At 40.1% G+C, this 27,728-nt stretch overlaps 1 protein-coding gene across 1 annotated transcript in view; it reads left to right on the forward strand.

The window, feature by feature from the left end:
* Nucleotides 1-27,728, forward strand: part of kcnh8 (potassium voltage-gated channel, subfamily H (eag-related), member 8) — a 150,156-nt gene that overhangs the window by 34,577 nt on the left and 87,851 nt on the right. Inside the window, exon 3 of the mRNA XM_042332486.1 lies at nt 20,614-20,745. Coding sequence (XP_042188420.1) covers nt 20,614-20,745 — 132 coding nt within the window. The remainder of the gene's footprint in view (nt 1-20,613; nt 20,746-27,728) is intronic.

The following is a 27,728-nucleotide window of genomic DNA, read 5'->3' on the forward strand; positions in this document are numbered from 1 at the left end:
GGGGAGGGAAGGGAGGGAGCGAGGAGGGGGTAGAAAGTTGAGAGGGGACCTGAAGGCACGGTCGAAGAGAAAGGTCTTGAGACCGGCCTTGAAGGAGGAAAGGGAGGAAGCAAGGCGAAGGCACTGGGGGATGGAGTTCCTTAGGACATCCTCCTGACATGATACTGTATAAATGTATTGAAACAGCATAGTGTTCATGTGTAGTCCCACTATTTCAATTATGGTATCATCAATTAATCATTTAACTTGCTTACCTTTAATTCTGAACTTGCTGTAGGTATACCAGCTGGCTAAATAGTTAAACGCACCACCATCTGGTGTGATACTGAACCAGGCACATCAGTAAGATCCCAGATCTAATCACAGGTCCGTGTTGTGTTTGCTTTTCTCAGCATTAGGACATTACAATTGGATTCTCTTGAGCTACGTGACAGAGAAAAATCTGTTTGGATTCTTATTTTTAACAACTAATCTATTTTGTTTTTGTCTTAATGCATTGATTTTCAGGCCAGGTGGTAGGAGAGAAAGAAATCTCCATAAAAAGTCCACAAATAGGTGAAATTTAAATTGTTTCCAAGCTTGATTTATTTCCCTTGGCTGTTTCTTTTGCAAACTTAAGCGCATGAAAGTCTTGTGCTGTTCCTCTCTTCAGGACAAAAGCACATTTGCAATTCTTCCATATTTTAGTCAACATGTGGCACTAACATGTGGCAACATGTGGAGAGCAGAAACGATTAGTTCTTTGGTAGACTTTTTTTGCATTTGTGGCTGATCATTTTAGATTAGGAATGGTGTAACTCTCAACATCAGCCAAGAAAGAGTCAATAGGGATATTTTGGCTGAGAGAGAACTTCAAGTAATCTAATATTGTATGCTGTAAGGAATTGCAGAATTGACAAAACATATTCGTTCCTAAGTATTTATGTTTACAATAAATGCACGTGTGGTGTAAAAACAGGGTCGATTGTTTCCTTTGAGTCATAGGAGAAGGAAATATAAAAAGACATTGCAGTAGAGCACTAGTAGCCAGATCAGGCTATCTGGTTTGGGTCAGCTGCATCTGGTTATTAATAATATTCATGAGCATGACCAATTTAAGAATTGATTTTCACTCACTGGATTTGTTCACTGGATAAGCAACTTTTAGTTGGGAAAGTCATCAACTCCTGATTAAACATAAGCTCCAGTCACATCATTATTTCATCAACTTCATTGTGAGACTGTGTGTAATACTCTATCAATGACTCTTTTGAATTCTCTCAGTTAGGGTGTTTGTGCCCTTGTGTTACTTATTTCTAGCTTTATTCATTTAAATCTGTCTCTGTTAATAAATGCAGTTACTGTATTTGGCTAAAGTTCTTTTGTCAAGAGAATAATATTTCTGTTATCCGAATTAAGACAGCTCAGCAAAATCCCATTTGTCTAGCTTTCAGTATATCCTGTAACACCCTTACTTTTCCTGTCAAATCTGCATTCTGCCTTCTAGAGCAATGCATTCTACATTTCCACAACAATTGACATGAAAATTAGTTTGCTGATTTAATTTTTTAACCAGTTTAGCTTTAATGTTAAGATTATGCCCCTTTGTTTTGGATCTCTACTGGATCTTTATTGGAGGGAATAGATTGCTAAACCTTTATCAGGTTTAGTAATTTCCTTCATTGTTTTAATCACCAGTCAGATCACCCCTCAACCTCCTTATAGATCTCGAGAATATAATCTATTCTCATCATAGATAAACTCCTTCATGTTAATCTGGTGAATTGTTACCTGATCCCTTTCGTATAGGTTTACACTCCATTGCATATTGGGGGTATGCTGCATTGTGGAGGCGCCATTGTTTGGATGATACTTTAGACCATCTACCTTTTTGGATGGATATTAAAGATCCCATAATATGATTTGAAGAGAAGCAAATTTTTCACTGGTTTTCTAGCCAACGATCTAACAGATAAATTGATCATTTAGTTTGTGGCTGTTTGTGCAACTTTATTGTGCACAAATTGGCTGTTGTATTTGCTTACAGATGCACAGTTACTACACTATCTCTCCCCCAGACTGCTGAGATTCTTTGCATGCCTTTATCACCTCCATGCTTCATAACTCAAATGCCCTGCTCCACTCCGGCCCACCCCAACAACCTCTACACCCTCCTGTAACTACTACCTTGGCTACTTTCTCCATTCACCAAAAGCAGCCTCTTTCATGTCTCTCACCTGCTATACCCCACCATCAGTGGGCGAGCCTTCAATCACTCTTTGCCCACTCCCTGGAACTCCATCCCAGAGTCCCTCCAGCTTGACCCCTCCCGTTCCTCCTTCCAAACCCCCCTTAAAACCTATTTCTTTGTAAGTACATTTGGTCCCCCTTTGCCACCACCCCATTCACCCCTCTCCCCAGCTTATGCTCTCACTCAGGTGTGTGAAGTCAGATGTTCTCCTGATGTGAAAAGTACAATATAAAGGCAAATTAGTGTTGTTATCAGAAAATACATGTCAAGCATAGAATTACATAGAATATACAACACACAAACAGGCCATTCGACCCAACTGGTCTATGCTGGCATTTATGCTCCACATGAGCCTCCTCCTGCCCTTGCTTAACTAAGCCTGACAGCATAACTTTTTATTCCTTTCACCCTCATGTACTTATCTAACTTCCCCTTAAATGCATCTATGGTGTTCGCCTCAACTACTCCTTGTGGTTGCAAGTTCCACATTCCCACCAGTCTCTGGGTAAAGAAGTTTCTTCTGACTTCCCTATTTGATTTATTGGTGACTATTTTATATTTATGGCCCCTGGTTTTGGTCTTCCCCACAAGTGGAAACATCTTCTCTATGTCTACCCTATCAAAACCTTTCAGAATTTTAAAGACCTCTATTAGGTGACCCCTCAACCTTCTTATTTCAGGAGACGATAATCCAAACTTGTTCAGCCTTTCCTGATAGGTATAACCTCTCAGTTCCAGTATTATCTTTGTAAATCTCCTTTGCACCTTCTCCTGTGCCTCCATATCCTTTTTGTAATATGGGGACACGAACTGTGCATAGTACTCCAAGTGTGGTCTAACCAAGGTTCAATATAAGTTTACCATAACTTTCCTGTTTTTCATTTCTATCCCTCTAGAAATGAACCCCAATGCCTGTTTTGCTTTTTTATGGCTTTATTAACCTGCGTCACTACTTTTAGCGATTTGTGTATTTGTACCCCTAGATCCCTTTGCTCCTCTACCCCATTTAGATTCTTATTTTCCAGACAGTATGTGACCTCTTTAGTCCTCCTACCAAAATGTACCACCTCACACTTATCTATATTGAAGTTAAATGGCCAATTAAGTGCCCTTTCAGTAAGTTTATTAATGTCTTGTAATTTGTTGCAGTCCTCCTCAGTATTAACTATACCTCCCAATTTGGTGTCATCTGCAAGTTTTGAAATTGTACTTTCGATTTCCGAGTCCAAATCGTTAATGTAAATTGTGACCAACAGTGGTCCCACTACCGATCCTTGTGGAACACCACTTCCCAACCTCTGTCAGTCTGAGTAGCTACTCTTTACTCCTAATCTCTGTTTTCTGTCTTGTAGCCAGTTTGCTATCCATTCTGCTACTTTTCTCCTGATTCCACATGCTCTGACCCTATTCATTTGTCTATTATGTGGTACCTTATCAAACACCTTTTGGAAATCCAAATATATTACATCTACTGCTTTACCCTTGTGTGCTCTTTCTATTACCACTTCAAACATTCCAATTAGGTTAGTCAAGCACTTTGAGATGTTTCAACATTATAGGCACTATATCAGAAGGAAGCATCATTATGATTCTTTATAACGCTGGGCACCCAAACCTGAGCACAGTACTCTAAATGAGGTGTGACCAGGGCTGCACACAACTCTACTCAACAGCAACAGCCCTTCATTACCTTTCTCCTTAATGGACAGGGAAGAGAGAAAGTAGATGGTTCTCTCTGGCTCCCTCGGCTGAACTGATTCCAAAGGGATATGATGGACAAAACTATTATTGAAAATGGAAAAATAATAGTAACAATCCTTGCAGTTGGTATAATGCTTTTCAATTCAGGGCTTCCCAAAGCACTTCACAAGATATGTTGTAAAGTGGAGTGACTGCGTGTTTTGTGGACAAATGCAGTAATAATAATAATCCTTGCATTTGATATTGCACTGATAATATTGAGAACACCTTAAAGCACTTTAGAAAGTTTTTGTGAAATCTAATGACTGAGGAACTGGAGCTGAATGAAGCAGGCAATTTGTGCACATCAATGTCCCACAAACAGCCAGGAAGTGAATGACTAATTTAATCTGGAGAATTATTGGCCAAAATACCAGGAAAAACTGCTTTCTCTTTTCAAAGAGTGCCATGGTATCTATAATAATCACCTGAATAGAGAATGGAAGATTGGTTGAACATCGCATCCGAAGGACAGTACCTCTGTAGTGTCAACCTAGCCTGTGAGGAAAAGTAATAATTTGGTCACTCAGTCCATGACTGTGGGACACTTGCTGTGCGTAATTGGTTGCCGCGTTTCGCCCACAAAATATACAGTCAATTCACTTTTACAGTATATTCTGTGAAGCGCTTTGAGACATCTTGAAGACATGATAAGGCGCTATATCAAATGCAAGAATTATTATTATGTTAAAGTATTTATTTAATATCAAAGTTTTCTCAAATAATCTGCCAACTGTATATGAATGAACAAATAGATCACATTAACAATGCAATGTTGAGTCATTGGTAGAACCCAGATATCACTGTAGAAAAGAAACATTATCAAAAAATTATACTCTGAGTTAACTTATGTAGATGGCAGATGAGAATGTAGTGCAGGAGAATTTGAATGGTTTACAGAGGCGTATATGCCATTCTTCAGTGTAATATGCACAAAATAATTGTAACTCTAATAGCTGATTTTTTTGCTGATGATTAATTATAAGTATATTAATAAGGTTCTTAATTATTACAGCAGCTTCCTCTAATCTCCCCCTTCTCTATAAAATATATAGAATCATAGAATCTTACAGCACAGAAGGAGTCCATTCGGTCCATCGTTCCTGTGCCTGCTCTTTGAAAAGCTATCCAATTAGTACCACTCCCCAGTCTTACCCTGTAGCCCTGAATTTTTTTTCTTTTCAAGTATATATCCAATTCTCTATTTTTATATGCAGAGATTTTACCTGGAAATCTAGACAGCAAAGTGTATTCTAAATATCTAAATCCATGCGTAAAACTCTGTTAAAAATACTTGAATCTGGGCAGAAACTGAAGTTCACTGAGAGAGAGTTGATGCTTTTAGCAGCAGATTAAGAGATGGGTTATGATCTCCAAAAGTAAATGGCACAAAGATTCACGTTGAAGTTGAATTTCAATTAAGTTTTTTCTAACCTCCGGGAGGTTGGGGTGAAAGAGGTAAGCTGGGTATTCTAGGAGCTAAACTGGCTCCAAGGTGACATGCTTGACAATGGAATGTCAGAACCAAATTTATTACAGCAACAACAACCACAATTTGTGCTCTTCACCCAGGGTGGCATCTCAAAATGTTAAATTTCAATACAATGTTCTTAATAATAATAATAATAATGCTTGCATTTTGCTTGCTTGGATAGGGTTGCATTTGATATCACATCTTCAAAAAGTCTCAAAGCATTTCAAGGAATATACTGTAAAGTGAATTGACTGTATATTTTGAAGGTGAAACGCAGCAGCCAATTTGCTCACAGCTGTGTCCCACAAACAGTCGTGGATTGAGTGACCACATTTTTATTATTATTTGTTTTTTGAAGGGATTATTACCCCTGGAAAAGCGATCGACTAAAGGGTTCCCACTTACTACTGGGTAAACAGACGGTGTAGGGTAAGGAAACTTGCCTAATGTTTCACCTTGCCTGGGAATCGAACCCAGGCCCCCCAGCTTGCAAGGCGAGTGCTCTAACCAATACGCTACAGGACTCCATTTAAGGCTGACACCATGAGATTTTTGAAACTTCTGATGCATTGAAGGTGGATATGGTGCACCAGGGACTAAAGGATGGGTTAAAGTGGTTCTAATCTTAAGGAATGAATTTAGTCATCATTGGTCAGTAAGACTGACATTAGTAAATAGTAACATATTTGAGAGCATTAGATGGGATACTATCCAAATCTTTGAATGAAACTGAATGTGATTAATGAAAGTAGTTTTGGATTTAGGAGTGGGGGATTAGGCAGGACGAGTCTTTTGGGAACCTCGCATTAAGTCACTGCAACAAATTCAGTGGATGTTAATGCATCAAAATGTTCAAAAGGCATGTTGTAAGCACTTGAAGAGTTTGGAGATTGAAATAAATTAGTGGACCGTGGTAAATTGAATAAAATATTGAGTAGACAACGGAAATAAAGGACGTTATCAATGGGCACTATTGCTATTCGACCATAAATAGGCAGTCAATTCACTTTACAGCATATTCTGTGAAGTGCTTTGAGATGTCTAGAAGACGTGAAAAGCGCTACATCAAATGCAAGGATTATTATTATTATTATTATTATTAAAAAGGGAGCAATGTTAAGTAATAATCCAAACTGACTGGGAATTGATTTGTGACATTATATTTAGAATGTTTGAATGTGGTTTAAATGAGGCACTTAAGAGCTGAATTCTGTTCGCTGATTATAGTTACCTATGTAGAAAGTCAAAATGTAAGACTTTTTCAGGTGAATTTAAAATAATAATAATAGTTGCATTTGATGTAGTATCTTATCACATGAAACTCAAAGTACTTCACAGAAATAGAATAATATGGCACAGAAATAGGCCATTAGGCCTGTTTGTCCATGTTGGTTGTTCTTACTCTACACAAGTCTCCACCCTATCTATTCCCTTCTCCTGTAGCCTTCTATTCCCTTCTCCTTCACACATGCATCAAGGTTCCTCATAAACACATTGATGCTTTTTGCTTGAACCACAGCTTCCAGCAGTGAGTTCTACTTTCTCACTACCCCTTAAGTAAAGAAGTTCCTCCTATACAACAACAACACCAGCTTGCACTTATATAGCGCTCTCTATGCCGGGCGGCGTCTCAAAGCACTTAACAATGGTTGAGTCCAAGGCCGAGCCAGGGGGAGCGGGAAGGTGACTACAGACACAGTAGAAAAGGAGGGTCTTCAGGCGTGACCTGAAGATGGGGAAGGAGGGGGCGAGATGAAGGGGTTGAGGGAGAGAGTTCCAAAGTTTCGGGGGTAGTGACTGAAGGCACGGCCACCAATGATGGAGCGGAGAATTCGGGGGATGAGGAGAAGGCCGGACGCAGCGGAGTGGAAGCAGCGGGTACTGCTGTGGGGAAAGAGTAGGTTAGAGAGAGGTTAGACCTAAATGCATTTTAAATCTAATACAGGGTATCATATTTATATATTAAATTGATCTTATTGGTATCAGTCTGGCTCAGTTGGTAGCACTCTTGCCTCTAAGTCAGAACACTATGGGTTTAATTCCCACATTGGAATTTTGCCTTCACTTAGTTTTCTCCAGTGTAGTGTCGGGGTGGGGGGGGAATGCTGCACTGTTGCAGGTTATTAAATTAGGTTCTTGTCTGTCTGTTCAGGGAGACATTAAAGAACCCATAGTTTCCTACACTAAACAAATGGCTGATTTCTGAGTTATCAGGACGCCACCAATTTCATCTCCATTTTGCTCATGTGCAGAACACAGGAAGTGATGTTTGGTGACTAGATGACAAGGAATTATTTTTTCCTTTTAAGCACTCTGAAATGCTATCCCGGTTGAAAGGCTCTTTATACATGCAAATTGTTGTTGTTCAGTGTGGGATCCAGACAACGTGCAGGAAGCTGTACTACATTTTATGAATCCCAAACACTTTGTTGTAATGAGGCCGCACTTCAACTAGTTTCAGGGTAAAATATGTAAATATTAAATCTTGCATTTGTTACGATGCCTCATCATATCAAAATGTATCAAAGCACTTCACATGAGTTACCTTGAAGTTATTTGGGCCATAGGAGAATTGGTAGCACAGCCTATACTGCACTTTTATCCGTAGGTCAAAGAGCAGTGGATACAAGTGGCAATTGAGACAGATTGAGCACATGAGAGCTTAGATTGAATGAAAATGTGCAAATGTATGTATTAACCACATTAATCATATTAACCACTTTGTTGCTTAAATTGAGTAATAAATTTCCATGAATTATAGTAATAACTTGCTCGAACCCATTCAAGTAGGCGAATGTTGCATAACTGGATGCACAAAAGTGTTTTAATTACCTGGAAAGACATCTTTAACATTGCTTACCTGCATCAATACTTTTAGCCATTTAGACCCCATGCTGGAGTAGTAGTCCATAATACTCTATCTATAGTTGAAAAGAGAAGGAAGTTTCTCCCACCATCCTGGTCAATAATCCTCCAGATAAAATGAATCATTCATTCATTGTTCACTGCATAAATTTATAAATACAGTCACACATTATAGAAAAAACTGAAGCATTTTGAGACATTACACAACCTACATTCAGGATATAGAAAATGTTCTTGAACACAAGGTTTTCAATTTGCAGAATAATACCTGATTCCATTCTCCCTACAGTTAGCAAACGTAACTTTGCACATAACAAAGAAGTGAGAGTGAGTTTGTGTGAAAGAGAGAATGAGCGATTTCATATTTGTTTCCCTTGTTTAATAATCCGTGAGACTGGCTATGTGTAATAGGACATATGATATTATATATTATGAATATAAAACTCAAAGTATGAGTCTGTAATAATAGGTCAAAATTTATGCTGTTTATTAAATTGTTTCTTGAGTTACAGTAGAGCCTTATTATAACATAGTATTTGAGATCTATAAAATCCAACGCATTCTATAATAGCCGGTGTGATACTAGCTTTGACTTCACATGTGTAGAGCTGGCAACCTACTCACTGAACGCTGACTGGTTCCTGCACTAAAATAAAAATGACCACCTTCCAGGTTATACCAATATCACTTCCTGTTTGTTGGGCATATACTTGCCAGGAAGTGATTCGGTTGACTGAAAATCAACCAGTTTAGTGTGAAAGCTGGCCAATGGTCAGTCCAGCTGTGTGTATGTGCAGTGAATGGGATCTACAGTCCAATCATATTCTGATCGACCTTGCGCTTTAATGAAGTGTGTTATAACAGCCTGCACTACAAAACAAAGTGCATGTTGAGCTATAACACAAACATTGTTCTCTTATATCTGAATAGTTCTGTAAGAGTTTCAGGTAGGTCGTATTGCTGTCTGCAATCTATAACAAGCAAAGTGCCCTCAGGATAGTAACATCTGCATTTCATGCCACACCATTGGCGGTTGGGCATTCAGCATCTCCAGTATCCCACACTCTGGAACTCTATCACCCAATCACTCAGCCTCACCCTGTCTCTTGCCTTCTACAAATCCTGTCTGAAGACCTTCCTCTTCGACCATGCCTTCGATTGCCCTCCCACCCCACCTCCTCTGCCCTCCTCCCCTTCTGATCTCAGCTCCCAACTCAGGTCCAAAAACCCCTGATTGTCCAGTGCCCCAGGATGTCTTTCTGACGTGAAGGGCGCTATACAAGTGCAATTTGTTGTTGTCTCCCTGCAGAAATTAACATCTGAAGCAGGAATTGGGGAGGTTAGGGAAGTTAGGATGAATTTGAAAGGCAGTTGCTTGGAATCTTTTGATCACTCATTTTTAGCAGCCTATTTGAATGCCATAATGAAAAGTATTTGCAGTAATTATACCCTGAGGATATCATAATATCCAGTCATAATAAAATCCTGGGGATATTATTTAAAGAACCATATTAAATGTAGCATCTCGGCAAGGATTACAGCCTTAGTGCAGAAATCCCATCAGAGCAATAAACGGAAGCCTACATTACGTCCATAATCCTCCACAGCCTTTCTATTTTTTCTATTTTAAGAAAGAAAACCATCTTAAAAATCACACTTGTTCTAATTATACCCTCAGGATATTCCAGTGGTCTGTGGTATTTGAAATGATCCCACGTGGCAGCCTCTACATAAATTACTCCCTACATCATCACTTTTTCATTTTGCCAACAGGGCTCTAAGCTTCTTCAGCCCATAGTGTCCAAATTTCATCAAATTGTATCAGAATTATTTGATCAAATGCATGCAGCATTTCATTTATGAAACGTAAATCTGATTTATTGATAATAATTAAAATGCAACTCCTTGCATTTGATATAGCGCCTTATCACATCGTTGAGATGTCTCAATTTATTATGAAATATGAGCGGTGCCCAGATGTGATGGTGATTGTATCATTTATAATGCATTTAAAACAGATGCATCTTCAGTTGAATGTTACTACTATGTTTCATTCAACATACATGAACGACTCTTCCTAAACACAAGGAAATCTTTGATGCAGCAATCCTTCTACTTACAAAGAAGTTTGACTGATGAGATCTGTGGAATCAATTAAAAAAAAGCTTATCCCGCTGTGGTTTGTGGTCTAACTAATAGAGCATAATCTCAACAAGAAGAAAGTTTACAAGTGTCAAAGAATATCATCCTTGGGATTTTCCACAGTTAAATCTCACTGTTGCAGAATTCAGTGCCATTTCAGAAAATCCATTACTGCAAACTCAGTGCAAATACATTAACCTGAGAGTATTAATATACAAACATAACAAATCCACTGAGCTTTAAACTTATTAAATATTTTTGCTGCTGTAAACTGGGAAGCTATATTGTGATTGGTACCAGGATCAATTTGCCCAAGAATCAAATTTAAGCTTTCTAACCTGTTGGTTGATGTTTCTGACTGGCCAAATAAGGATTTTTTAAAAGTATTTTTCTCATTGATCAGACTTTCTATTAGCCATGTGAAATTTATTTCCAAAATTGTGCAGTATAGTGGTTATTTAGCTAGGACCAGTCAACGTTTAATTCATATTAGGTTACAAGAGGAAACTGAGATAAATATCTAAAAAGTTATCACATGACAATACTTATCACTTCGAATCCTTATAAAATTGTAAATTTCACACCCATATTGGTTACAATGCAGGGTGGTAACACATTGAATACTTGTAAAGTATTATGATTATTATCATTATAATGCAACAGCAAGTAAACAAGAATCAGAAAGCTGTTCTAGAAAGGGTTTGCCCAGTGCAACTGATCAACGTTTTTATAGAACACTGTGGTGGGTCCTAGCTGGACAAGCAGAGCGAGACTTGCCAGACAATCTTTCAATAGCAAGCTATGCAGTTTTAAGTTAAAATCTAGCAGTACCACAATATACACTCTGAGCTCCCCAAGCCTTGGGTCTTGCTGAACAAAATACTTTCCAGAATTAGTTAAGAAAGATGCTTCCTTCAGTTTCCTCCAGTCCCCGCACTGTCACATCTCAGGAATCTATCCTTGGCCCTCTCCTCTTTAATATCTATATGCTCCCCTATTGGTGACATCATCTGCAGACATGGGGTCAACTTTCATATGTATGCGGATGACACTCAACTCTATCTTTCTGCCTCCACCCTCAACTCCAGGACCACTGCTGTCCTGACAGACTGCCTGTCGGACATCAAGTCCTGGATGAGGGCAAATTTCCTTCAGTTGAATGTGAACAAGACTGAGGCCCTCCTGATTGGCTCACGCCAGCACCTCAGCACCTCAGGCTCTGGCAGCATCAACATCCACGGTTGCACTTCACAACTCACCGCCAGTCAGGAACCTCGGTGTCTTGTTCGACCCTCAACTGTCTTTTCTTCCCCACATCCAAGCCATGACCCGCTCTGCCTTCCCTCACATCCGTAACATCGCCCGACTCCACCACTACCTCACCCCTCAGGCCACTGAAACTCTTGTTCATGTCTTCATCACCTCCAGGCTCGACTATGCAAAGGCCCTGCTTGTCGGCCTTCCCAACTCCTCCCTCCAGACTGCAGATAATCCAGAACTCTGCAGCCCCTGTCCTCTCCCGCACCAAACTCTGTGACCCCATCTCCCCCATTCTCGCCCGACTCCATTGGCTCCCTATCCTTTAGAGGATCCAGTTCAAGATCCTGTGCCTCACCTACAAAGCCCTCCATGGTCTTGCCCCACCCTACCTCTGTGACCTCCTTATCCCCTAACAACCCGCCTGCTCCCTCTGCTCAGCCGGCTCTGGCCTGCTCCACGTCCCCGACCCACCCGCCCCACCATTGGAGGGAGAGCCTTCAGCCAATCTGCCCCCAACCTCTGGAATTCCATCCCCCAGTCACTCCGCCTCGCCCCTCCTTAGCCTCCTTCAAGTCCCGCCTCAAGACCCTCCTCTTCGACCTTGCCATCGGCCACCTCCTTTCCCCTCCCTTCTTCCCCACTGATCCCAGCTTGGGTCTGAAATGCTATACACTGTCCAGCGTCTTGGGATGTCCTCCCGACGTGAAAGGCGCTATACAAATGTAATCTTGTTGTTGTTGTTCCTTATGAGAAAAGAGTGTACATTCCATTCCAAACATGGGAATTTCCACATGTTCCACAAATGGAATTCTTAAGCATGGTAATGGGTTTCATACACGTCAGACACCCATTTTGCGGGAAAAATGCGGCAGCCAATTTGTAAAGCAATACTTCCTGGTGTCTGTCCTTCACAACCCTGAACTTTTGCCCTCTCTTCCTGCTGTTTTTACCTATCTCAAAGTTTTGTACAGCATTTAAATTCTAAGCATTTTCTAAATATTCATAAAGACCTCTCTGAGATATGTCTTTTGTTATTGAAAAACTCTAGTTTATCTCGACATTCCTCAAAGCTCATCCTGCTAATACTGAGGATCAGCTTTGTTGCTCTCCTCTGCACTGCGTCTAGAGCCTGGGTGGCCGCCTTATGTTATGATGACCAGAACTGTATGCAATGCTCCAGGTACGACTGCCAAGATCAGTGTACAATCTGAATATGGGGATCTGAACTCAGTGAGTTTGGCAATGTAATCCAACATCTTATACAGTGCGTTGACATACTGTGTCTATTTCCTTCAAGGGATTACAATAATTTATGTTTGGATAATTACAAAGCACAAGAGCAATAATTTTGACCTGACCCACTAGATTTAGTTAAAAATAATTTAAGTGAAAGAAAAAATGTACAACTTGAATGGATGCCATTACTCTATTGAATAATGTTGCCTTTAAGAAAATCTCATCTTATTTTATCGAGCATAAAAGCGATAGAATAATGAGCCCTAGTGTCATGGCAGAATACGTTCCCATGGAGATATGCAACATGAATCCAATTTGCTTCAACTTTGCTGTAACAAGATTTACCTTTAAATTGTCCAATAAAATGGCATTTAAAAATGATAAACAGAACTAAATTAGATCTTTCTATGACATAAACTGTAATAAATTATTCAAAATGAGTAAGGACTAGGATATTGTAGAGGCACAGCATTCTAAAATGTCATCGCTGTGTCTCTGAAACACACTGGTATGATGTAGGGCAAAGTGGACCTGTTGCAGCTTGTCCTGTTTACAAGACTGGATCAGGAGAGTGTATCTATTTACAGAACACATGCAGCCCAAATATATTCCATTCTTTGTCTACAAAATACTCAGTCACTACACATTACAGTAAGTACTGCAAAGGGCTTTTAATGCCCCCACCCGATTGAAAATCACTATATTAAATGCAAGGGTTATTATTAGCAGTATTATTAATGATAAGATTAATATAATTATTCTAATTATCATCCTAAATCTATGGGGAAAGTGTCCCAGTAATTTACCATTGTTTTGTTGAAGATATCAATATATTTTGAACAAGCATAGTTATGATGAAAACGATAGCTTCTGCATTTTAAAAAAAAGGTTTAATATCTACAGGTGGTCAGTTAACATTACAGATAGTTACAGCTGAAACAGCTTATTCTTAAAAGCTGTGATTGAAGCAAATCGCATCAATATATTTCAGAGGAACCATAATGCATGAGGGAGAAGCGAATAGATATAATTATCATCCTAAATCTATGGGGAAAGTGTCCCAGTAATTTACTAACGTTTTTGTTGAAGATATCAATATATTTTGAACAAGCATAGTTATGATGAAAACGATAGCTTCTGCATTTTAAAAAAAAGGTTTAATATCTACAGGTGGTCAGTTAACATTACACATAGTTACAGCTGAAACAGCTTATTCTTAGAAGCTGTGATTGAAGCAAATCGCATCAATATATTTCAGAGGAACCATAACGCATGAGAGAGAAGCGAATAGAGGGGTATAGGGGAAAGGAATAGGAGGGGAGAGTTTTGTGTGGAGTGCAAATACAAGCATGGACTAGTTGGGCCAAATGGCCTGTTTTCATGCCATATCACTCTATATATTTCTACAAACATGATCAGATGGAACAGGGAAAGAGCAGAGAATTTATATTAGGATAGGCATTTCCTTTCAGCTGTTATGCCCTGAGATTCTAAAACTCTCTTTCTCAATCACTCTGCCTTGTCTCCTCCTTGGCCATCTTCAGATCGCACTTGAAGATCTTCCTCTTTTCTGCCACTCCCTGGCTTGGCATCAGGTCCGCCACTTTTAAGCTCTCTGAGACCCCAACCCTATAAATGCAAGCTGTTGTTGCTGCAAGGATAGTTTTTATCATTATTATCCTCCCAAAATACCTACTCTGTGTCTTCCCATTATAGCATCTAGCTGTTTCTCAAATAAGTCACGGATCCTTCCTGGTAACCAATTGCAGCTGTGAATTATTCTCCATATAAAGAAATATTTCTTGGTGTCTATCTTAAAATTGCCCTTCACAACTTTGAACCTGCAATCTCATCTCTTGCTTCCTTGATGTATCTGAAAATATATTTCGGGATTTACTTTCTCAATCACATTTAAAATCTTGTGTATCTCTATACAATTTCTCTGGTGCATCTCTTTAGTTGTTTGGATAATAAGCATGACTGTTCAGAGCAGAGTCCCTTCCTGAAACAGGAGCATGCTTCAAAGTTGAGCCAATAGCTGTTGTGTACCTTATTCCACCTGCCAAGATTTATAGTCAAGTCTCAAGATAAATGTTCAGCAGTTCTGGGTAATTGGGTCAGAAGTGCAGTCCTGCAAACAGATTAAACTGAGGATCTTCTTGTTCCTCCAGTTGAATTTGAAAGATCTCATGACATTAGAGAAGAGAGGTTCACTGATCCACCACTCTCCATGACCCTATCATCTCCATCCTCGCCCGACTCCACTGGCTTCCCATCACACAGAGGATACAATTCAAGATCCTGGTCCTCACCTTCAAAGTCTTCCATGGTCTTGCTCCCCCCTAACTCTGCGACCTCCTAAACCCCTGCCAACCCGCTTTTTCTCTCCGCTCAGCAGGCTTCAGCTTGCTTCACGTCCCCCGCCTCACCCGCCCCACCATTGGTGGGTGAGCCTTGAGCCACTCTGCCGTCACCCTACAGAACTCCATCCTGCAGTCCCTCTGCTTCAACCCTCCCTTGCCTCCTACAAGACACATCTCAAGACCCTCGTCTTCAACTGTGCTTTCTCTCACCCTGCTTCTCCTGCTGCCCCTTCACCCTCCCCAATCCCGCCCCCCAGCTCGGGTCCGAAACACTGACTATGCAGCCCCTTGGGACGTTCTCCCAACGTGAAAGGCATTATACAAAAATGTTGATGAGGGAGTGTCCTGGCTAACATTTATCCAGATACATTGATCATTCACCTCATGGCTTCAGCATCCAAGGCTGCACTCTCCACCTCTCAAAGCCAGTCAGGAACCTCGGCGTTTTGTTCGACCCTGAGCTGTCCTTTCTCCCTCACATCCGCACCACAACTGGCACCGCCTTCCATCACCTCCGGAATATCGCCAGACTACGGCACTACCTCACCCCTCACGCCGCTGAAACCCTGGTTCACGCCTTTGTCACCTCAAGGCTGGACTATGGAACTCTCTCCTCGCCGGCCTTCCCGGCACCTCCTCCACAAGCTGCAGGTCATTCAGAACTCTGCAGCTCGTGTACTGTCCCGCACCAGGCTTCGCGATCACATCACTCCCACCCTCGCTCGCCTCCACTGGCTCCCCATCCCCCAGAGGATTGATTTCAAGATCCTCATCCTCACCTACAAGGCCATTCACGGCCTTGCTCCCTCCTACCTCTCCGACCTACTATCCCCCTACCTACCTGCCCGTACCCTCCGTTCCTCTGGCTCCGGTCTGCTCCACGTCCCCCGCCCCAACCGCCCTACCATCGGTGGTCGGCCTTCAGCCTCTCAGCCCCAGGCTCTGGAACTCCATCCCCAGTGCCTTCGCCTTGCTTCCTCCCTTTCCTCCTTCAAGGCCGGTCTCAAGACCTTTCTCTTTGACCGTGCCTTCAGCTCCCCTCTCGACTCTCTTCCTCCTCCTCGCTCCCTCCCTTCCCTCCCCTCACCCTGACCATTTCCCCCTCCTCTCTCCCTCCCTTCCCTCCCCTCACCCTGACCATTTCCCCCCAATGCTCGGGTCATGACCCAACTGTGCAGCGCCTTGGGACGTCCTCCTGACGTGAAAGGCGCTCTATAAATGGAATCTTGTTGTTGTTGTTGTTGTTGTATGGTCAGTCAACATACAATGGCTGCAATATTTGTCTAAGAAAAGTCTACACTTGACAGTAATTACTGCAAAATGCTTTGAAACTTTTTAATGTTACAGGTGTTCTAAAGATGCAAATTCACTGCAGATCTGCAGAACCGAACTGTCTAATCATTCAAAAGATGTCAGATCATGAAGAAAAGAAACCTTTTCTCCTTGCTAAATAAATGACGAGGCCTAACTGTTTTCAAGCATACAAAAACTCATTTTATGATTTCGTGTAGCAGCTTTGACATGAATTATTTTATTCTGCAGTGTTATTTGGCAGTTCTGTGAGATTTTTAAATGAGTATTTAGGAATAGGATAAAAGTGGCGTTGGCTGTTTTGGATATTGTGATGAGCCAGTCACTGTTTTAGAATGGAATGAACTTCTAACAAGTGACACATGTTGAATTGTCAGACTGTTTTAAACACTAGTCAATCAAACGAATTGCACAAAACTAGCTTTTAAAATACATTTAGATTTATGTTTCTAAAATTCTAAATAATTTTTAGGACTCCTAGATTTTTAAAAATTGAATTTGGAGCCAATTGTTTTGCGTTCTTAATGAATAATTGACTTGTGAAAAGCACATGGTGTTAAATACATGGTCATGGGTTGTACTTGACAATCCTATGCAACTTTCTCACTGTTTCAAAGTCCTAACTTCAGTGGTATGTTTACAAAACTAAAATTCTATCAATTTCCTCAATTTCTGACCGTTCTCACTATAAGTTCCATTCAGTTCCAACTTTCAGCTCAGTGTCATTGAAGACCTGCTTTCACTCTGTCCAGTTCCACTTTTCTCAGTCCCATGGAGCATGAGCTCCATTCAGTCCCAGCTCCATTCAGCCCCAGTTTCTGGCTCGAATCCTTATGTTTAAAATGGTCCAAACTTCACATTTGCTTTGTGATGATCAATCCACTTGGCTATACTCCAAACCTGACCCACCCAAGACTGAAATCCGTCTACTGCTCACAGACCTTCAATTTATACATTACATTTACTTTTGTAGATTCTACAAATATAGAAAAACAAGTGCGTGAATTTTTTGTGTAGAATGCTTTTCAGGTTTGCTTGCACATGTTCTATCTCTATAAGCAAGACTTGATCAAGGACTTTAAGATAAAGACAACTCAAAGACAAAGCTTGAAGAAAGTAGCATTTAATAGCATGTGGAGTCCTGTAGCTCAGTGGTTAGAATACTCGCTTTGCAAGCGAGAGACCTGAGTTCAATTCCAGGCAGAGGGCGAAACCTTGGGCAAGTTTCCTTACTCCACACACCTAATAATAATCCCTCCAAAAAACAAAACAATAATAAATTGGTCATTTTCAATCTACGACTGTTTGTGGACATTGCTGTGCGCAATTGGCTGCCGCGTTCGCCACAAATATACAGTCAATTCACTTTACAGTGTGTTCTGTGAAGCGCTTTGGGACGTCCTCCTGACGTGAAAAGTGCTATATCAAATGCAAGGGTTATTATTATTATTATTAAAAGTGTACTCGCTCTGTATGTGTACGTAAATGGGACAGCCAATTTTGGCATGGCGAGATGCTACAAACAGCATGAAATGAATGACTAATTTTATCCAGAGAATTGTTGGCCAGGATACTGAGAGATACTCGCTTCTCCTTTCACATAGTGTTATGGGATCTATAATGTCCACCTGAATGGCCAGGCAGATCCTCAGTTTAACGTTTCATATGAAGGACAGCACCTCTGGCAATGCAGCACTCCCCAACTCTGCATTGGAGTTTAGATTATGAACTCAAAGCTTGAACCCACAACAATCTGACCCAGAACCAAGATTGATACTATCGGAGCTAATCTGACACCTAAACATCTGACATCTTTGAGGTTGTTCTGTTCTTTTTGCTAAATCTAATGCATTCATTAATGTACAAATTGTGACATATTTAATATTTAAAAATTAATTTTATTTGCAATTCAACCATTTTATTAAATGTTTTTGGAAGTGACCAGAGACAAATTTGTTAAACTCAAGTAAAGAGCAAAATAACTCAATTTGTCATCAGCACAAGCTCATTCTGCTGTTTCCAGTTGAGAAAAAAATGTTTCTTAGGCATAATCTTCTATTGGTCGGTATGTTCTCGGCTCTATGAGCTTATGAAAGGGTTTTCCCATTACTCACACTATCAAGACTGATACATGTACCAACCCTCAGGCAATTGCTCTTTAACGGTAAATGATATTGGTCTGAACTGTGAGTGTTTCAATCATGAACAAGAATAAACTTCAGTTACAGTATTTATAGAAGTAGCAGGAAAGGAGGCCAAAGCAACACAACAATAGAATGTGTTGGGGTATTACAGCATTACCATTAGTACTCATAAAGTGGAAGCAAAGACGTGACATAGAAATGCAATATTAAGTCTACAGCAATTAACATGAATGCAAAAATGTGAAGTATCATAACAGATTCAATGTGATATATTAAATTTTGTTCTAAAATGTTACTCTTTTCACCCATACACAAAGAATTTGGAGTGATCCTGAAATGTTGCCTTACTTAAAGGTTAGTGCTGGAAAGGTATACTTCTAGATTATAGGGAACATATATATAATAATAATCCTTGTATTTGATATAGCGCTTTATCACATTGTTGAGGCATCTCAAAGCACTTCACAGAATATACTGTAAAGTGGATTGACTGTGTACTTTGTGAGCGAAACATGGCAGCCAATTGTGCACAACTATGCTCCACAAACAGTTGCGGATTGAGTGACCAAATTATTATTATTATTTTTATTTTGAGGGATTATTACCCCTGGAAAGCGATCCGCCAATCGACTAACAACCAGGTTCCTACTTACTGCTAGGTAAACAGAGATGTGTGGAGTACGGAAACTTGCCTAAAGTTTTGCCACGACATGGCCAGGAATCGCACCCAGTTCATCTCGCTTGCGAGGCGAGCACGCTGCACTTATATGAATTGCACACCAACCTTAATATAAAGTTTTTGTAGCACTTCCCAAATTATATGAAATGAGAAAAGGCCATTCAGGCTAACTACCCCACTTTGCAACATCCCTCCTCCTTTAAAAGGTTTGTTAATCTGCAGGCAATTCAAATTATGAATTCCCCTTAAATCTTCTGATTTCACAGATAAACAGATACGACAATGTTAAAATTTAAACTTTTTGTCTTCAACGGTTTCAGTATGGCTACAGAATTCTAACAATTGTCAATAACTTTTGGAGATTTCTCCCCAGAGATCAAATAAGTAGTTGTTGTTGGATGGAGTTGTTGGCTTCTTGCTTTCTCAGAAAGGATTTGATTGACAACCGTGAGCACTAGTTCCCTGAAGTACTTCCAGCTTGACTGCTGTTTCCGCGGGCAATTTAGATCCTGTGGGATTCGCATGTACTTTCCACCAAGGAGTACATATCACTCAACTTCATTCAGCTTCAGTGTTGCCCATTCTGTGAGACCTGGGGATAGTGTCAAACATTTGTGTTCTTGAAATGTACCCATACTCCTTCCTTGCCTCATCCCACTCTAACTCTAACAACCTTACCTCCTTTCACACAGCAAACTTTGGCTAGCTTCATATCCCCCATCCTATCCACCCTACCATTGGTGGGCAACCTTTCAGTCATCCTACCCTTGCTCTCTGGATCCTTCTGACATGCTCTCTCCTACTTTCAAAGTTTGCCTCAAGAATTACCCCTGTCATTCATCTTTCCTCTTCTCTTCTCTTCAACCCCCTACCCACCCCACCACCAGCTCAGAGGCTCAGGCAGTAATGTAAAACACTTTGAGATGTCTTGCACTATATACATGTAAATTGTATTGTATTGTGGAGGTATGGACACAAGCACCCATCCTGTGTAAACTTTGAACCTTTGGAATGGATTCATACAACTACTGATACATTTGCAAGTCTTTGATACTCGGAGATTATAATGGTATATTCCATTTTACACTCTCAGGGATAAAGGATTATAAATTTCATCAGCAAATAGATTGAAATAGATGGCTGATTGATGCTCCTTGTAATCTTTCCAGGTACTTCCTTCTGGTGCCTGCTTGATGTCGTCCCAATTAAGAACGAGAAAGGGGATGTGGTGCTTTTTTTGGCTTCTTTCAAAGACATCACCGATACAAAAGTGAAGATTGCCCTAGAGGATAAAAAGGAAGGTCAGTGTTCCATCATGAATCTTTCCTTTAGCTGATGCCACAATTTTGCTGGCTTGCAGTTCTCCTCACTGAAATGCTTTCTCTGGAAAATACAATAATTCACCACTTTCACACAAAAATACATTCTAAATGATCTATTAGTACCTTTGATAGTTATATCTGTTATTACTGTCTATTTTAGGGGTATAGTTATCCCAATAGCTCAAAGTATGATGCTCACAGTAATTTTGCTGAACCTCTGCCATGTGATCCCAAGAGGTTAATTTCTGTTGTAGTCCATATAAGGGATTTCCTCTGTACCTACATCATCTGTGTAATTATAATGGCATAGCAACTCAGAGGTCTTGCTGGATCCATCCACACCTTCAAGGGTGAGGTTGATAGATTTTGGTAGGTCAGGGTATTAAGGGATATGGGGAAAAAGTGGAAAATTGGAATTGAAAGGATTAGTTGAGGTACAGATCAACCATGATCTAATTAAATGGTGAAACAGGCTTGCAGGGCTGAATGGTCCATGCCTGCTCCTATGTTCCTAGGTCATAAAATCCCAGAGAAATTCAGATGAAGAAGGCCTTCAACTCTTTTAATCTCAACCTTCCAGTATACCCACCCTAACATCCTCTCATTGCAGCAATAATAGTTGTTTCTTAAATGAATAATGAATATTTGCTTTGACCACTCTTCCTGATAACCCATTCCAGTTGTTAATTAGAAAAGCTTCTTGGTGTTTATCTTGACAGTGCCCTTTACAACTCTAAATCTGAGCCGCCTTAATCTGTTGTCTTGGTGTATCTGAAAGTCAAATCATGATTTTGGTTCCTTTTTTGCCAATTATGTAATTTTGAATGTAAAACATTTGTGAATTTCAGCTAGCATTAAGTAGCTAGATTGTTGTAAAGTTCACAGAGTTTCCAATAATAGTAATAATAATAATCTTTGCATTTGATATAGCGTCTTATCACTTCTTCGAGATGTCTCAAAGCCCTTCACAGAACATACTGTAAATATGAACAAACCATTTAACTGTTTATTTACTGACCTATCTAATTAAACACTTGTGGACCATTTCATTAAATATTAATGTGTCAGCTTTAAGTAATCCTTATAATTAATAGGATAAAACTCTAATGTGATATGTAATCTTCATTATGTAAGTAAAAGCGATGTGTTCGAAATATTTACGTGGCACCATTAAAGTGGATGTGTGTGTAAATCGTACAATTTTACAGGTTGGTGTTAATAATACACAATTTGCTTTGGTAAAATGTGTTTGCTACTAATCACCTGTCTCAGCACCCAATCTTTCCAGACTCCATCCCTTTGATTACCTTTTCGATATTCAGCTCTCATTAAGAAAGCTGTTGTTGATCACAAACAGTATAAAACATAATTGGAGAGGAATTCCACCTGGGACCAGATTTGCTCTATTTATGTAGTATTTTAGATCATCCAGAATTTAATAAATTGTTGAATTTAGTCTTAACTTTCACGTTGTTTTTTATTAAAAGAACTTTCAGAAAACTTGCTTCAAAATTAAGGATGTATTTAAGAATCTGACAAATTCTGGATGCTTTAAAGTAAATAGAGTAAATCTAGCCCAAGTTGAATTTCTCCCCAAGTACTATTTTTGTTACAATTCCTTAGTATGAACATTGTGGGTAAATGATCCATACAGACCACAACAATTCCAGGCAAGTTGTCAATTGGAGATTCTGTAATTCACTGAAGCACCCATGAGTCAGGATTCCCACTGCTGAGACCACAAATTTCTCAATGTCATAAACTTAAAACCATTGACTTAAAATTTATAATTATTCAGATTTTTGGAAAATTCTTAAATTCAGTTTTAATTCGGAAGTCAGTTTTTCTCAGTTCTTTTAAGACTGCTTTTTAATATTTCCGAAATTCTCCATAATTTTAAATTTTAAGACAGTGTTCTTAAACCTAGAACAGTTTGGGCCTCTGAATTGCCATCTATACTGAAAGTGCCCTTCATTGAATGCTCGGGATGTGATCAAACCTGATGTGATATGATGAGAGTTAATTATTCTTTCTATTGTCTCTAACAAAAAGACAATCACATTCTTAAATAATATTTCATTATTATTCAAGCAATGTAAACAGCTGCCTTGAACAGGTGTCTAGAGTTAAAAAAAATACTCACTCTGGTCTTTACTGGACAGGATCATAGCTCTAGGCGATCTTCAAAATGACTTTCAGAAGTTGGTAGTTTGAGCATATTCCTTCTTCCCAGAATGATTATCAAGCTGTGAACTTATATCCATACATGTCATATATTTTATAACTTGTGCAATTCGGCACCATTTACCAATAGGAGCTTGGTTCTGAGGTGGTCTTCCCTACATTGCAAAGATTTATAATAATTCTTGCATTTGATATATTGCTTTATCGAGGAGTCTCAAAGCACTTCACAGGTCATACAGTCAATCTAGTTTGCAGTGTATCTTGTGGTTGAAATGCAGCAGACAATTTGCATACAAAATAACCAACAGGCTATAGTAGAGATCCATCCACATGGAGATTGGAAGAGCTGGTGGGAGACATCTGACAAATTGAAGGCCTTAATGACCCAATCCGCTGGGAGGAGGTGGACTCCGCACTGCGGCATCTCTTGCTAATGAAAAGCAGCAGGTGCGGACGGCATCAATGCTGAGTTCCTAAAAGCTGCTCTGAGGGAGGACATGCAGAACAGCGAGGATCTTACAGATCCAATAACAAAAATTATATTTGTATAGCGGCTTACACGTTGGGAGAATATCCCAAGATCCTAGACAGACAGGGATTTGGACCCGACCAGGAGGTTAGGAACAGGAGGGGTGGAGGGCAGAGAGGGTAGGGATAGGAGGTTGACTGAAGATGTGGTCAAAGAGGAGGATCTTGAGATGTACTTTGAAGGAGGCAAGTGAGGGTGTGAGGTGAAGGGACTGTGGGATGGATTTCCAAAGCGTGGGGCCAGAGAGATTGTAGCAGGCAATCTGCTGAGAGGAGGGAGTGGACGGGTCAATATGGGGTTAGCAGGTCACAGAGATAAAAGGATCAAGACTGTGGAGGGCTTTTAAGGCGAGCCAAGAACCTCAACTTACCTTGGAGTTGGTCAGTGGGATTCTCTCTGAGGCACAGACCCCATCATACTCCAGGTGGGTATGGAATCATGGTTCTACGTGGCCAAAGAGAAGACATTGAGGGTATTGATTGGAAGATACTAAGACCATCAGTCCCAATTGTTTATTTTTTTCGATACCTCAGGGTTGTGGTGGACAACTGGTTTTGCTCATCCTTCTTCAAGGCCCCAATACATGTCAAGCTTGCGGCATATAAGACCTGTGTGCAAACAGTTCTCTTTTTTTGGATCGAGTTACTGGAGATGTGGATTTGTGGCAAACGCAGGAAGTGACTGTAGGGAGGGAGGGCGCTGGCCTACATTGACCTGTCACTAAACATCTGCAGGAGGAGACAGTTTCACAGTGGACACTTCTATTTGCCAAGGCCTCTCACATGAGGACCTGGATTATGAGCTGGTGCTGAGTAAGCTTTGTACATGGCATTAGATTGCACTTTGAGAACATCAAGGTGGCTGGCACTACACAATCTGTCCTGTAAAGGTCCTCCCACCATGCTGAAGGCAGATATCCAACAGATAGTTAATGAGAAAACTCTAAGGCTTGGGGCGACAGCTGCTGGAAGGTTTTATCTGGAATCCAAGTTTGTGAACATAAATTTGTACAACCAGCGCTTGGAATCCACCCCGACTTATTAGTCAGAACACCAGGAACAATTCTCTTTTCAAATAGTGTCAAGGGATCTTCCAGAGAAATACTGATGACCATACAGCCAGCCTGGCTCAATGGCAGGACTTTGAAGGGCAGACCGGTCATTGGTGGAGGGAGTCATCCCACTCAGCTCCTGTTAGTACTACAAACCAAAACCATAATGGGTAGGGTGGTCCTAGCTGGACAAGCAGCAAGAAAGCTTGCCAGGCAGTGTTCTCAATGGCAAGCTATGCAGTTTCAGCTGGTTAGATTCCAGCAGTACCCCAACAAACACTCTAGGGTTCTCAAGCCTCGGTTCTTGCTAACGTGTGCCTAATATTTTCCGGAATTAGGTAAACAGGATAAGTCCCTCCAGGGAGAGAGTCCAGATTCCATTCCAACAATTTATCTCCAGAATTTCCATATGTTGGTGGGATGCATGGAATTCTCAGTTTGGTTTGGATATTCTTAAGCATGGTAGCAAGTTTCACCTTGTGTCGGACACCCGGCTGACCAAAAAAACCCACAAACAGCCATGGAGTGGGTAACCAATTTTATTTGGGGGACTTCTTAGTCAGAACACCAGGAGCAATTCTCTTTTCAAATAGTGTCAAGGGACCTTTAATGTCCACATGAACGGGCAGACGGGACCGTGGTTTAACGTCTCATCTGAAGGACGTCACCTCTAACAGTGCAACTCACCTCAGACTACCCTGGAACATCAGCTTAGTGTAAACTTTGTGATTCCACAACCTTCTGACTCAGAGGCAGGAGTGCTACCACTGAGCCAGGGTGTCACACCTACGTGTCAAGGCCACGATTGATGGAAGTAGAGTTTCCTCTGTGCTAGGTTGACAATAATATTTGATATTAGACACTACAATAGACAGATATTTGTGTCTGAAAACTGCAGTAGCTGAAATCAAAGAATCTGTGTGTTCAAGTGTCAGGTTCGCAGTCTTACCAACTATCCAAACCGCCAAGGTGGTTCCTTAAATAGTAGCCACAAAAAAGGTCTACAGAATTTGATTTGTACATTACTGAAATGTGTCTTACATTTTTCCTTCAAATTCCATTATGTTCATTGTATCATCGATACAGAAGAGCCAGAATTTTTAGCTTGAGCTGTCAGAAGTTCACTTCAAATCTAATATGAAAGATTGAATTTTATGCCCTTTATTGCAACAGGATTTTGCTTCAAGATGACTGATAAAGAAAGTGAGGCTGTATCCATAATAATAATAATAATAATCCTTGCATTTGATATATGTAGCACCTTATCACCTCTTCTAGACGTCTCAAAGCGCTTCACAGAGTATACTGTATATTTGTGAGAGAAATGTGGCAGACAATTTCGCAGTGTCCTATAAACAGTCGCAGATTGAAGTGACCAATTATTTTTAAAAACCTTTTTTTTGAAGGAATTATTAACGATATTATTAACGAAAAGCAATTTGCCAATCGACCAACAACCGGGTTCCTACTTACTGCTAGGCACAACAATAATAATGTATCAGTGCTAAAGTTCTTAAATTTTATTTTAAAAGAAAAAAAACACCAGGAGGACGTTACTTTATAACAGGAAGATTGGAATCCTCTTCACTGGAGCTCACCCTGACCTTTAGAGATATTAAATGATGTGAAATTCATTATGTTCCAAAAAGGCACACCTTGACTTTGATCGTCTTTTGCAGCAAGTGAAAATTAGCAGAGTGCTGTCACAGTTTGTGAAAATGAATAATGCTTGAACAATGATCACGTGTCAACTTGTAGTATAGCTATATACTACTCTCAAAATTCAGAACATGAGAGAGATAAAGAAATTCACTGATGTCAGAATGACTAAACTATGCTTTAAGAAATTCTTTTTTATTTATTAAACCGTAAGTGGCTTTAGTACTGAATTTCATTGGAAGCCTTCATTGTATTTTTTTGCTTACACAGGAACTAGGATCAACAAAGATGCTCAGTGGTTAGATCATTCATCTCGCAAGCGAGAGACCTGGGTTCTATTCCCGGCAGGGCAAAATATTGGGCAAGTTTCCTTGCTCCACCCACCTCTGTTTATTTAGCAGTAAGTGGGAACCCGGTTGTTAATTCGATTGGCGGATCGCTTTTTCAGGGATAATAATTCCTAAAAAAAACAATAATAATTTGGTCACTCAATCCACGACTGTTTGTGGGACACTGCTGCGTGCAATTGGCTGCCGCGTTTCGCCCACAACTACACAGTCAATTCACTTTACAGTATATTTTGTGAAGCACTTTGAGACGTCTAGAAGACATGAAAAGCCCTATATCAAATGCAAGGATTATTATTATTATAGTGTGGATTTTCAGCAGAAGTCTGACCCAGAAGCCTATTAACGTGCTTAAGAGTAGCCAAACCAAACTGAGAGTACCACATGTTTATTGGAAATTACCCTATGTCTGGAATGGAATGCATACTTTCTGTCAGGAAAGACTCACCCTGCTTACCTAATCCTGGAAAGGTTTAGTTGCAGGTTGGCAAGAACCAAGGCTTTCAAATCTCAGTATGTGTATTTGGGTGCTGCTGGTACTTAACAACAACAACAACAACAAAATAACATTTGTATAGTGCCTTTCATGTTGGGAGGACATCCCAAGGTGCTAGTCCAGCTAAAACCATACAGCTTGCTATTGCAACCACCGGCTGGGAAATATCCTGCTGTTTGTCCAGCTAGGACCACCCTACCTGCTGGGACATTGTCTTCCAGGATTAATAGGAAGAATTCCTGCCCCAGTTTAGCTAATCAACAATCCCCACATGCCATTATTTCCTGCAGAAAGAGCAACAAAATAAAAACTTACACTTATATACTATCTTTCATGTAGGATGATTAGTTAATTAGTTTTCTCAAAGATACTGGGATCACTGCACATATCTTTGAGAAACTCATTAAATAATAGTTTCAGTGATCATTTGAAGACATTGTTTATCCTGCTGCCTCGGGTTCTGTTGCCTCTATAATGCAGGAATAAAGCTTACTCTGCATAAAGCAGTCAATGCATCATGATATTTCTTAACAGGTTTCTTTAGGAGAAATGTGCTATTATTGAATTTATTAACATTTCTTAGTAAGAAATATGTTTGGAAATACCGCATTTAATCCACAATGTTTATGAATGCAGTACTAATTGTATTAAAATGCTTTCTAGGACAAATGTGCTTTCAGTATAACATTGGTAAGG

This window comes from Callorhinchus milii, unplaced genomic scaffold (assembly GCF_018977255.1).
Source record: "Callorhinchus milii isolate IMCB2004 unplaced genomic scaffold, IMCB_Cmil_1.0 Scaffold2, whole genome shotgun sequence".
Taxonomy (NCBI): domain Eukaryota; kingdom Metazoa; phylum Chordata; class Chondrichthyes; order Chimaeriformes; family Callorhinchidae; genus Callorhinchus; species Callorhinchus milii.